Genomic DNA, 12955 nt, shown 5'->3' with positions numbered 1-12955 from the left:
GTTGGTCAATGGTCATAATACTCATAAACATAAAAAAATACTACACAAGTCCACAAGTGTCAACAACAAATTTTAGCATCTAACCTTACAAAAACATTTCTGTACATTTTTTTAAATTATAGTATGGCATTCAAATTTTTAGATTTAGCTTCATTATTTTTATAAAATATGGACAAAGACAGTGATCATGATAAAACATCATTCTGGAAGAAAAATGCTCGAACTGTACCTGGAAGGTGAAATACTGCTATTCAGCTACAAGAATTGTCAACTTACGTTTTTGGATATCATTTTACAGGCCCAGTCCCAAAAAAGATGTAAAGCCTCCTTCTAAGTCTAAACAAAGTGGAAGTACATCTTTCCAGGATTTTCAAGCATCAGTAAGTGATGCTTGGGAAATAGATGATGATGACTTCTGCATCATTTCGGGCCTTGAGAGTAAGTGTAATCAGTGGAATAAGAAGTCTTTATGAATTAAAAACAAACTTCAATTTCACAGGTACTAAGATTTCCAAAAAGGTATCCCAATCTGCCGCCATAAATGTTTTGAACAGCCATCGTTTTATAACTGATTCTGGTTTACCTGAAAAACCTGTTAGCTTTATTAATCCATCTACTTCTGATAACGTGGAATCAACAAGGTATAGTCCTATTCCAGGTAGACCAAAGCAAATGAGATGTAGAAATACACCACAAGATGAGGACAGTGAATCAAAGTTGAAACGATTTGAGATATACTTGTCGAATACACCAACACTACAAGGATTGTGTGAACTCAGTTGGTCAGGCATTCCTGTAAAAGTGAGTACATGAATCCAATTGTGATTTTCATCGAATAGATTCTCAAAAATAAATATCTCCGAAGATATCCTTTTACATTGAAGTCTATCTAATACATCCGACACCCATTTTTTAATTATTTTTTCTTTTATTCAGTGAATATCTCAAATGGAATAGTGATAATGTTTATTTTGTATTCTTCTGCATTATGTTGTATGGGTGTGGTTGAAGAGTTTCTTATTATATTTCATAACATAATTCCATGAGATATTTGATCTTAAATTGAAGTATAAAAGTGATTTTAAGCAAAAATTATTGAGGTTATGAAGAGTATGTTGTGATTTTTTTGTATTAAAGCGGCTTTATGTAATAGTGTTAATAAAATAATTTTTACTTGAAATTGCTACTAGTATGATTCGTACGGAAAGGATTTAATTTTGATTTCTAATTGCCTTTTTACAGGTGAGACCCATTGTGTGGCGATTGTTGTCAGGATATCTTCCAATGAATTTGGAACGGCGTAACAATGTGCTAGAACGCAAAAGACAAGATTATTGGAGTTTAGTGGACAAATACTACTATGCAGATCATGATGAAAATGAGAGAGATATTAAACATCAAATAAACATTGATGTGCCTAGAATGAATCCCACAGTCCCTTTATTTCAACAAAAGACTGTCCAAGCAATATTTGAACGTATACTATTCATTTGGTCGACACGACATCCTGCCTCTGGTTATGTACAGGGTATAAATGATTTAGTAACTCCATTCTATGTTGTGTTCTTGCAAGAATATATACCGAATAACCAAGCCTTCGAAACTTTTAAAGTCGACACACTCAGCGAAGAGGCATTAAAAATAATCGAGGCCGATTCATTTTGGTGCTTATCAAAGTTTTTGGACGGAATTCAGGACAATTATGTGTTTGCTCAAATTGGCATTCAAAAGAAAGTTCTCCAACTTGAAGAGTTGATAACCAGAGTGGATGAAACCTTACATCGTCACTTGAAATCACACAATGTCAGTTACTTGCAGTTTTCATTCAGATGGCTTAATAATCTTTTAACCCGTGAGCTTCCTTTAAGATGTACCATAAGATTGTGGGATACCTATCTAGCAGAAAGTGATAATTTTGCTTCTTTTCAATTGTATGTTTGTGCAGCTTTCCTGTTATACTGGAAGGAAGATTTGATGCACCAAAACGACTTTCAGGGACTTTTGATATTATTACAAAATTTACCTACTCAAGTTTGGTCTAGTTCTCAAGTTAGTTTATTGGTAGCTGAGGCATACAAATTGAAGTATGTGTTTGCAGATGCTCCAAATCATCTTCAAAGTAATAGATCAGAAAGTTGACTAGTTTAGTTGTATGTTTTTTAATTCAAATTTTTTTATGAGTTTTGTTATGTGAATAATGAACTTGAAATATTTTTATATATCTATATGCAAATGTGATTCAAGATATTTACTCAAATAAAGTTACATTTGAATTGGAATTTCTACTTGTTGGCGAAAAAACATGCTCAAACTCAAAATAAGACCAAATATCAGGCATTCTCTTACTAATGATAGGTTAAATTGGAATAATTTCAAAAGTATCCATTGTAAAATGAAAAGTACTTTGTTAATGGGAATGTAACCTTTTATGTCACAAGCCGAATACCCATTCCAAATTTCACGAAAATCGTACTAGTAGAATGTGAGATATGAATATACAGGAATATTATATTTTTGCATACTTATCACAGCTGAATTTTTTATTGGGCCATCTACGGCCCAAAGTTAATACTCAAACTAAAATCCATCGAAATAGGAAAAACAGTTTGAATGTGGAAATTTTCAACTCGCTAAATCGATCACAAAGCTTCCTTTAATTTCGGTAGACAAGATTAATAAGTGGTATAACTAGGTATATTCAAGGGCGGTTCTATCTAGGGCTCCTTGATTAAAACTAAGATGTGTTATAAGGAATACCTAAAGAAGGAATTGTCTTCATTTTATAGATTTAAGTCGGAAATGGTTGCAAGTTCAAAAAAGCTTATGGACTGTTACAGTCAAGAAAGCATTTACTGGAATTTCTCGAATTTTTCTCCACTTATTTACTAAATTATTATTTCTATGAAACTAAAGATAGTTCTTACCTATCTTTGAAGGGGTGTACCTTATAGGAGGTGAATTAAAAATTTTATAGCGACAACAGACCTCAATTGTATTAAAGAAATCATGTCATGAATTTTTAACAGATTAAAGGCCAATTAAAAAGTCCCCGGTCTACCATAATAAAACAAATTTTTTTGGCAAAATTCGGTTTTATTATTCAACATAGTTGCCTTCGAGGGCGATACAGCCATTATAGTGATTATCGATACAATTTTTGTAGTACGTTTTGTCTTTCGCTTCAAAATAAGCCTCAGTTTCGGCGATTACTTCTTCATTGGCGCTAAATTTCTTTACAGCGAGCATTCTTTTGAGGTCTTAGAATAGGAAAAAGAAGCTGGGTGCCAGATCTGGCGAATACGGTGGATGCAGAAACAATTCGAAGCCCAATTCATGCAATTTTGCCATTGTTTTCATTGAATTGTTACACGGCGCATTGTCTTGATGAAACAGCACCTTTTTTTTCTTCAAATGGGGCCGTTTTTTAACGATTTCATCCTTCAAACGATCTAATAACGCTATATAATAATCAACTGTATTATTTCCCTTCAAAGAGCAATATCTTATCAGTACACGAAATTATTTTCTTCCATCTTTTTTCAAATAACAAAAGTAGCTACACTCACAACGCAATATCTCACAAATTAATGGTCGGCCTGCTGTCAAATTATGACACGTATCATTTGAAGGTTGGTACTAACTAAAAATCTTATGGATTTAATACTAGCACCGTCATCTGTGCATCACAACGGGGACTTAAATCTAACATTTATATTTTAACATGAGAAATTCTGTGGTCGCAAAACTTTACGCGCATGCACTGACCAGAGTCTACTGCAGAATGGTCTAGATCTTACGCAAACGCCTTGAACGTCCTCTAAGAAACAGCTCGAACGCTATTTTATCAACTATATGGTCTAAGGCACATTTCCTTTAGGTACTGGAATATCTTACGAGTTTCAAACTTATAGATAATCTAACTTTGGAGAAAAAATTTGATATTTTTTCAAGGATATTGGGCTAAAACTAAATATTACCTATTTATTTTTCTTATAACATCGCATAGGTATTCTCCACCTTTTTTAGGTAGATGTGTTGATAGATGTGCAGTGTTTTAAAAGAGATTTTCAAAATTTTCTTCCTCACTTTTACCGAAAATTGATCCGAATAAGTTTTAAGAAGCAAGAAGTTTAACCCACACATATGAGTTAAGTTTATTAAAATAATCAATCGTTGATTATTGACTCCAATGAGCTCTCCTAGAATTCGTTTTTTATCAGCAATAGCGAAATCAACTTCTATTCCAAGAAATGATTATCTGGAGGTATCGATAATGAAGTAGGTTACCTTCTAATTACCGTCGTGATTATTAATTATTCATGAGAACTGAGAGATTCAATCTAGAGGATTCCTAGTTGTAAACAACTCGACAACAGTTGTTTTTGTCACTAAACGTATAGCGTGCGCTGAAAGAACGAGTCGTTTGTAACGAAGTTGAGAGTTCGAAAATTTTTTCATTAAATCGTTTATGAAACACATCAACAATTCATACCAATGACGGCTGGTAAAACCAGACTGCTCGATTATCACTCTTTAGTTTTCAAGAAAAAAGGAGGAGGAACAATACAATGAACGTTCAAAGTGCAGTTATGTTGGAGGGCTGGTGCATTCTTTTCGTGTTTATTTCGATCTGTGATGTCGTTTTTCCACAAGGTAGGTCCAATCTGCTTTGTTTTCATTTAATTTAGAGATACGTCATATATTTTGGACTTTTTTATGCATATCCGCCTGTTCTATTGATCGCCAACAAAACCGGTATTTTGATGATGTTCTTTCACGGAATAATTCACGAAATTAATTCACCTAATTTCATGTATTTCACGATTTTTCGATGGTTTTTGAATCACAGAATTAACTTCTGATGAAATTTCAAATTTGCAGTACTAATATTTCCTATTAACTGAAATCAAACAATGCATGTGTATATATAACGATTATGTATACTTATATAAAAAAAAAGATTCGATATGACTTTATAGAGAGGAAGAGTTCAAGGTTTTTTAGGCCAGATTTCGTATCAAGATTTGAATAGTTATTAGAGCCATCTTTCTCAGATTTAATTTCGGTTGTAGTATCAGCATCTGGTAATTATTACGTCCATTATTTGTAAATGAACCAGATGAAAGCTATAATTTTCTATGCCGTGGTCCATATTTGTCGAGATTATAATTATTGCCTCTGCTTGATTTAGAAGTAAAACGACTCTCAACTTTATTTTTAACAAATTGATATTAATTCTAGTTGGCCAATCATGTTTCATGTCTAACACAAGACTACCAGGAATATGTAAGATATCTTCAGATTGTCCGGTTGCCGAAGAACAAGCAAAATATGGAATTGACCCAACAGTATGCGGTTATTTTCAGCTGACAACACCTATTGTTTGTTGCGAAAAAAACTCTTTTGAAGATGGGGAGTATCAATCGCCTTCGAAACCAGTATATCCGACATCTACTAACTCGTTTTCAGGAGAAGAAAACGAAAATAAATTCAATAGTAACAACCAAGATAATGGCATCATTTTCGGTGGTGATAGACCTTCCGAAAATTCAAATATTTATCCCAACACTTTCGAATTGTATCCAGAGGAATCTAATTCAAACGCAGGAAATGGAGATTCTATCGTCTATCCCTACGAAAACGAGTCGAATAATAACAATGCAGTGCTGAGGAAAAGCGAGTTAAGTAAGTATATTGTAAGTATTTAGCAGAAACCATTGCCATCTATAGATTTCAATGACCATACACAGGGTGTAACGTGAGTTACCGGCCATAACCTAGTGGTGAATGCAGGTCATCCAGGTCTTTCAGAAAAGTGGCTTGTTTTGTATCCTAAGGCTGTTAGTTTCGGAGATACAGGGTGATTCATGCAAGTTGGTCTAAATTTCTTAACTCCATAACTTGGGAATCAGCAGTCCGATTTTGTTAGAATTTTATGGGTTTATTTACTTCATGCAGCCTTTTAAAACGAGTAATGAAATATCAATATTTTCAGGGCAGTACTCAGATTATTGAGTCTTTTCCTTTAGACTTCGAAATCTATATTTTTCACACGTTTTAGAGAAATATCGTTATTGTCATGAAAAAATAGATAATTCAGTCTAATGAATACAATTTTTACTTTGAATGTCACACTTCTTTCAAAGGAGTAGTGAAAGAAAGAATTCATATGTTATGTAACTTTTTTGAAATACGGTCCTGTTTCTATTCCCTTTGTGATAATTTGATGTAATATGATAATTTTTCAGATTTCATAGCTTTCTGTTCAACTCTATATCATAGTAAACCCTCAGTATCTACTGATTGTTGTAACAGGCTAAAAAGAATAAAAACCGTATTTCAAAAAAGTTACATAACACATGAATTGTTTCGTTTGCTACTCCTTTGAAAAAAGTGTGTCAACCAGAGCAAAACTGAATTCATTAGACTGAATTATGTATTTTTTTATGGCAATAACGATATTTCTCTAAAACGTGTAAAAAATATAGATTTCGAAGTCTAAAGGAAAAGACTCAGTAATCTGAGTACTGTCCTGAAAAAAAAAGCCTGAAATACCTGCATTCACCACTAGGCTATGGCCATATTACTCATGTTACACCCTGTAGATATATCGAACTAATGATAATTGGAATATTGAACTTCCTGCGCTTCTTTTCTGACCTCGAACAAATTTCAGAATGTTTGAATTACACAAGACCTTTCAACGAAGTGGTCCAAGCAATTCCACTTCTCACAGAAACTGAGGTTGTAAACGTAAATATAGAGAAATGCAATAATAATGGAGTTCCGCTAATTGTTGGAGGTGAACCAGCAGCACCAGGGGAATTTCCTTTCATGGTAAGAGCAAAATTCGTTTATTACCCAGGGCCGTATTGCTCGTATATTTGAATTTATCTGGTACAAATCTGAATGTAGTTCATCTAAAATGAAATTTTGCTTTTAGGCAGCCCTTGGATTTTACGTTGAAAACTCTATTGACTGGCGATGTGGTGGAACACTTATTAGTGAACGTTTCATAGTGACAGCAGCGCACTGCACCGATTCTAGAGATGCGTGAGTGAATTATTCGATTTTTGTACTTTTCCCGAATTCAAAATTTGTCAAGCGCTCCTTTCCTTTACACTGATTTACCCACTAAATAGGATATTTGACAGTATAGAAAATATTGTCCTAAATATCGATCCTCGTAATTAAATATCCCCACCTAAAATATACTAACTGACAAAAAAACTGCAACACCGAGAAGGAGCTGTTTGAATTAATTTTTTTTTTGGTGAAACATAGAAAGTATAGCAAGGAGTAAATAATTGAATTATTGGTCTACGGGAGGCGGGGTTGTCATTTCGAGAAATCGCTAACCGTACGAACAGAAATCCAACTACTGTTATGAGATGTTGTCAAGCGTGGTTTGATAATGCCCAAAATCGAAGAAGAGTAGGCACCGGACGTCGAAGGGGCACAAATGAAGTTCAACATCGACGTCTAAGACTTATGGCCATTAGAAACCTATTTGCGACAACTCGATCTTTGGCTGATGAGTGGTTAGGAGAACAAGGCCATCCTGTAACTGTCCGAACGGTTTACCCCCAGATAAGGTCTTTTGGACTGCAGTATTATCGACCCCATCTTGTGTTACCTCTGACGGTTGAGCATCGCCGGCAACGATTCCAGTGCTGCAGAGAACGTTAACATTGGAATGTGGAATGGCATCAGGTTGTTATTTTTGCTGAATCTCGATTCTCCTTGGGTGCACATGATGGCCGGAGAAGGGTTAGACGATGTCGGAGAGAAAGACGTGAACCTCAGTTTGATGTTGAGCGTCATGTACACCGGACAGTAGGCGTTATGATATGAGGTGCTATTGCACATGCAAGAAGGTCACCTTTAGTCTTTATTCGAGGTAACATGACAGCGCTGGGTTACCTTCAAGAAATAGTGGAGCCATATGTTCTTCCTTACCTTAACCTGATCGGGAATCCAATATTTCAGCAAGATAATGCCCGACCTTATGTTGCCAGAGTTAGTTTAAACCTCTTCGAAGCGACCCATATGAATCTTTTGCCATGGCCGCTCAGATCCCCCGATCTTTCGCCCATAGAGCATATTTGGGACATCACGGGTAGAAGGCTTGTAAATTTACCTCAGTCCCTACGGACTTTGGTGACTCTGAGTCATGAAGTACAGGGATCTTGGAATAGTATCCCTCAAGAAGAAATAGACCATCTTATTGCATCAATGCCGAGACGTGTTGGGGAGTGTATGGATAATCGCGGTGGACAAACACATTATTAACAAATTTATTAAAAAAAATGTAAACCATTCGTTTTTTTCTCTGAATTTCAATCATTCAATCCTTGCTATAATATCTATGTTTCACCAAAAAAAAAATTTAAACAGCTCCTTCTGGGTGTTGCAGTTTCTTGGTCAGTTAGTTTATTAACTAATAAGAAGTTAATTATACTTACATCAAATGAATGTCCTCCATAAAAGAATACCATTTAACCAATATGATAACAAGAGCTTTCTCCTTATTGTTCATACTTCCAAGTGACGTCACCTATAAGAAAAGAATTTTACTATTTTGATTTTTTTTTTTGGAAAAATGTTATTACTGAACGAGCGCGGAAAAAGCTTATCCCCAGAATTTGAGCAAATTGTTTACATTGAAAATGTTTGGTTTCAGAGGTCCACCTAGGGTGGTGAGATTGGGTGAAATAGATTTGACAAAATCTGCTGGAAAACGTAGTCGTTTCGACTTTGACGTTGCTAACATAATCACGCACCCAGACTACAACTTCCCTTTGAGATATAACGATATAGCTCTGTTAAAACTGAACAAAAATGTAAGATTCACGGAGTATGTACGTCCTGCTTGTTTGTATACCAATCCTTATGTGGAGCAGACGCAATCAATAGCTACAGGATATGGTAAAAATGAGTTTGCCGCCTCAGAAAATATCAACAAACTGATGAAAGTCGCCTTACATATATATAAAAACGAGAAGTGTGCTCAAAATTTTGGTAGTGACAGGAGAAATTTACCTCGAGGTATTATCCAAAGCATGCTTTGCGCTGGAGATATTAAAGGTGGACATGACACGTGTCAAGTGAGTATGAATTTTTTTTCAAATATACATATAAAACAATTGGATGTTGGATAAAACTCGAGAACATGAAAAAGTCGGCACACAGCAAAGCACCCAAAAGTTTTTCTGAACCATAGCATAATAGGCCAATTGAAAAGTATCCAGTCTACCATAGTAAAACACATTTTTTGGCAAAATTAGATTTTATTATTCAACATAGTTGCCTTCAAGGGCGATACAGCGATTATAGCGATCTTCCAACTTTTCGATATCATTTTTGTAGTACGATTTGTCTTTCGCTTCAAATAAGCCTCAGTTTCGGCGATTACTTCTTCATTGGCGCTAAATTTTTTCCAGCGAGCATTCTTTTAAGGTCTAAGAACAGGAAAAAGTCGCTGGGGGCCAGATCTGGCGATTACGGTGGATGTAGAAGCAATTCGAAGCTCAATTCATGCAATTTTGCCATTGTTTTTATTGATTTGTGACACGGCACATTGTCTTGATGAAACAACACCTTTTTTTTCTTCAATTAAGACCGTTTTTTAACGATTTCATCCTTTAAACGATCCAATAATGCTATATAAGGTATTCAATGAATATTATACCTTGCGCATCCCAGAATACTGACGCCATAACCTTGCCAGCTGACTGTTGTATTTTTCCTCGCTTTGGATTCGGTTCATCGTGTGGAGTCCACTCAGCTGACTGTCGATTCGACTCCGGAGTGAAATGATGGAGTCATGTTTCATCCATTGTCACATATCAACGCAAAATTCCAGGTTTATTGCACTTAAACAGCTTGAAACACTGCTCAGAATCATTAACACGTTGTTGCTTTTGATCGCAATCATCTTTATCACATCATTTCATTTAGAAAATTGAATGTATTTCCAATAAAACGAATAATTTTCAGGGAGATTCCGGTGGACCTCTGCTTGTTACGAAGAAAAGCAACAAATGCAAGTTCTATCTTATTGGAATAACATCCTTTGGGAAATCTTGTGGAGAACCTAACACTGCAGCCGTTTACACAAAAGTATCAGCATACCTATCCTGGATTGAAGCCACGGTTTGGCCTTAGTAGCACGAATAACCCCATCATAATTATTCAATATTTTCCGATACACATATATATATATATATTTCATATATACGCACACGACATATGGAACTTTTTGATTTATGCAATGTCCTTGAACCTGAAGGGTATATTTTTCTCCATATTAGCATTTCAATCAGCGGTTATGGTGACTTCAGAACTCAATAATGGCACAAAAAGTGTTAAGTTGCATTAAAGTCAAAATAACTGTAATTCAAACGGACTTGATTAAGTCGAACTAAGACAATCGATATGAAATTCCTAAAATTCAAAGTGAATCCAATAAGATCACAGTCTATGTAGTGGATTCCTGAAAGTATTTCGGAATTGAGCTTTGAAAGCTATGAAAATAAAGTCTAAAATAAACAGCGATCCCTCATTTCTTGGTTCTAGTCATTTTTGGTCAGTATACGAAGAAAGAAAAAACAATATTTATAACGAGCGTTCATTTGAAGTCGTGGTCTAGTGTGCTGTGCTATTGTGCACAACTTCTGTACACAAAATTTCAACCCAGTAGAATGTCACAGCACTCTTGACCACGAATTTATTTGAACGCTCGTTATAATGATTACGAAAAGAATTTGATCTCTATGTTAGATACAATGGAAACTAGTAGAATAGCACAAATTTTAAGAAATGCGTAATGACAATTATTCACTAACAATAACACTTGAAAAATGAAAGTATATTTGAGATTTTTTATGATGGCATATATGAATTTCTATCATTCATATTTCTTCATTACTACATTAAGATAAGAATATGTGAAAAGATTATCGAACTATGTATTATTTTATAAAATATCTGAATAAACTGCAAATATTGTGCTTTTATATTTATGTCCCTGATATTGAGAATTCTTAATGACCTATATTATGCATTAGTTCTTAATCTGGCTGAGTTACATTTATCCTTTATGATTTTATATCTGAAGAATGTGTTGATATATCTTTTTCTGAGCACATAAACCTTATCCGGGAGTTTTATGTGTGATATATTTTATTCAACGTTCCCTGTTACGAACCCTAGGCCAAAATATCATAGAAACAAGAATCATGTGTTTGTTATTATTCTGTGTAATTATTTAAAAAATCTATGATCAGTAATAACCTTACTTTTTCAAAGAAAGTGTCAAATCTCAAGTTTAAAATTATTGGAAGCAACCACTATTTATAAGTCAATTCTAAACAGATAAAAGATGCCTAAAAAGTTCGCAACTGAAAATTCTAAGGCTGTCGCCGCAAGAGAAAGGAAAAAGAGTGCAAAAGAAGTTGAATTGGCGAAGAAACAGAAGGCTGCTGAAGATGCTGCTTGGAAAGATGACGACAAACAAGTTTTGAAAAAGCAACAGAGAAAGGTACTGTAAAATTTTTAGACGTCACCATTTAATTTGTTTACTGGAGATCAAAATAATGAGAATTATAATATAACCATTACAATTTTCAGGAGGAATTAGAAAAAAAGAAACAACAACAACTCGAGAAGAAGGCGGAAGCTAAAGCTTTATTGGAAAAAGAAATGGTATCAATTAAATCTACTAAGCCTCCACCACCTTCCAAAGTTACTCGTGCCCAAATTAGTAAAATAAAAACTGCACCTGTCAAGAAAAAAGAAGATGAGAAGGTGGAAACACATTTAGATGCTCCCTTAGTTGAAAATATTAATAGATTGGCCATTGATGGAGAAGAAGCTAGGAGTGTAACAGAAGCCATTGCTGTTTTGAGGTGAGTGCTAAGGGAATGGTCTCAGAATTCTAATATATATCTGTAATTTAAAATGTTTTGCAACGTTGTCCAATAACCCTTCTCCATTCCTCTTTATGGCAGACCAGCGTCTCATCCAGTTCTCTTGGACTAATGGCTTTTATTATGCCTTCACCCCAGCTCTTTTTAGTTTAAATTATAATTATGTGATTTTAAGATACATTCCAAAAGTATTCTAATGATTAACTTAATTTATACCTTGTTCTAGTTCGGAATCAAAAGAAGTCGACTTACATCCTGAAAAACGAATGAAGGCTGCTTACAATGCATTTGAGGAAAGAAGACTTAAGGAACTGAAACTAGAGAATCCATCTTTAAGACTATCGCAGCTAAAGCAAATGATTTTTAAAGAATGGCAGAAATCTCCGGAAAATCCACTCAACTCAAGAGAATGAAGGGTGATAGTTGATTTCAACTATATATATCAACATGAATTGGGACATACTAATAAGTTATTATTTGTGAACATCCTACTTTTTGAATTATTCATTGTTCAAAGATTTCCATACTTTTTTGAGTGTGATTCCCAAGTCTCTTTTATAGTTTTTGTAATTATTTGGAGAACAAACTCATGATATATATTCGAAGCGCACTTGTTAAAGTTGTTGTACAGAAGTTTATTTAGAATTAAATTAATTCAGACAAATATTGTAGTATTTACTGAAAGCTCGTATTTTTAGAAGTTGAATTAATAGGTTAATCTAGTGTTGCCATCAGGTAGGTGAAGGCAGAAGCTTTCTAAAAGATTTGTATTATGCTGGCTAAAAGCCAAAGATTATTTGCTTTCTAAACCTTCCTGAAACTGGGATATTTCTAGTTCTGTTGGTTTTTAAGGGTTGACCAGAGATTATTAACATTATATCAATGATCGTTGAACCCTTATGCTTAAAAATAATAATGTGAATTATTATTTTGTATTTCCTTATATGTGTCTAATTCAAAAAAATTTGAGCCACTTTTGCATATTGTATATTCGAGGTTCCCACAGCTAGGGCCTATTCTAGCAT

The 12955-nt window shown here is 34.4% G+C and overlaps 3 protein-coding genes across 3 annotated transcripts; all 3 read left to right on the top strand.

Moving 5' to 3' along the window:
• Positions 1 to 24: 24 nt before the first annotated feature.
• Positions 25 to 2525, top strand: LOC123686546 (TBC1 domain family member 22B). The gene is made up of 4 exons (XM_045626768.1): positions 25 to 236; positions 299 to 438; positions 500 to 801; positions 1243 to 2525. Exons 1-4 carry the CDS (start codon positions 169 to 171, stop codon positions 2137 to 2139), a joined length of 1407 nt encoding a protein of 468 aa, XP_045482724.1. The 5' UTR covers positions 25 to 168; the 3' UTR covers positions 2140 to 2525.
• Positions 2526 to 4336: 1811 nt separating this feature from the next.
• Positions 4337 to 11033, top strand: LOC123686547 (serine protease snake-like). Its single transcript, XM_045626769.1, has 6 exons — positions 4337 to 4653; positions 5242 to 5685; positions 6677 to 6837; positions 6944 to 7053; positions 8684 to 9107; positions 10000 to 11033. Exons 1-6 carry the CDS (start codon positions 4569 to 4571, stop codon positions 10165 to 10167), a joined length of 1392 nt encoding a protein of 463 aa, XP_045482725.1. The 5' UTR covers positions 4337 to 4568; the 3' UTR covers positions 10168 to 11033.
• Positions 11034 to 11294: 261 nt separating this feature from the next.
• Positions 11295 to 12594, top strand: LOC123686548 (coiled-coil domain-containing protein 124-B). Its single transcript, XM_045626770.1, has 3 exons — positions 11295 to 11542; positions 11632 to 11909; positions 12157 to 12594. The coding sequence occupies exons 1-3, from the start codon at positions 11384 to 11386 to the stop codon at positions 12341 to 12343; spliced, it is 624 nt and encodes a 207-aa protein (XP_045482726.1). The 5' UTR covers positions 11295 to 11383; the 3' UTR covers positions 12344 to 12594.
• The last annotated feature ends 361 nt before the right edge of the window (positions 12595 to 12955 follow it).

Source organism: Harmonia axyridis, chromosome X (assembly GCF_914767665.1).
Source record: "Harmonia axyridis chromosome X, icHarAxyr1.1, whole genome shotgun sequence".
Lineage (NCBI taxonomy): Eukaryota > Metazoa > Arthropoda > Insecta > Coleoptera > Coccinellidae > Harmonia > Harmonia axyridis.
The sequence above is the reverse complement of the archived record's forward strand: the minus strand, read 5'-3'. Positions and strand labels throughout refer to the sequence as shown.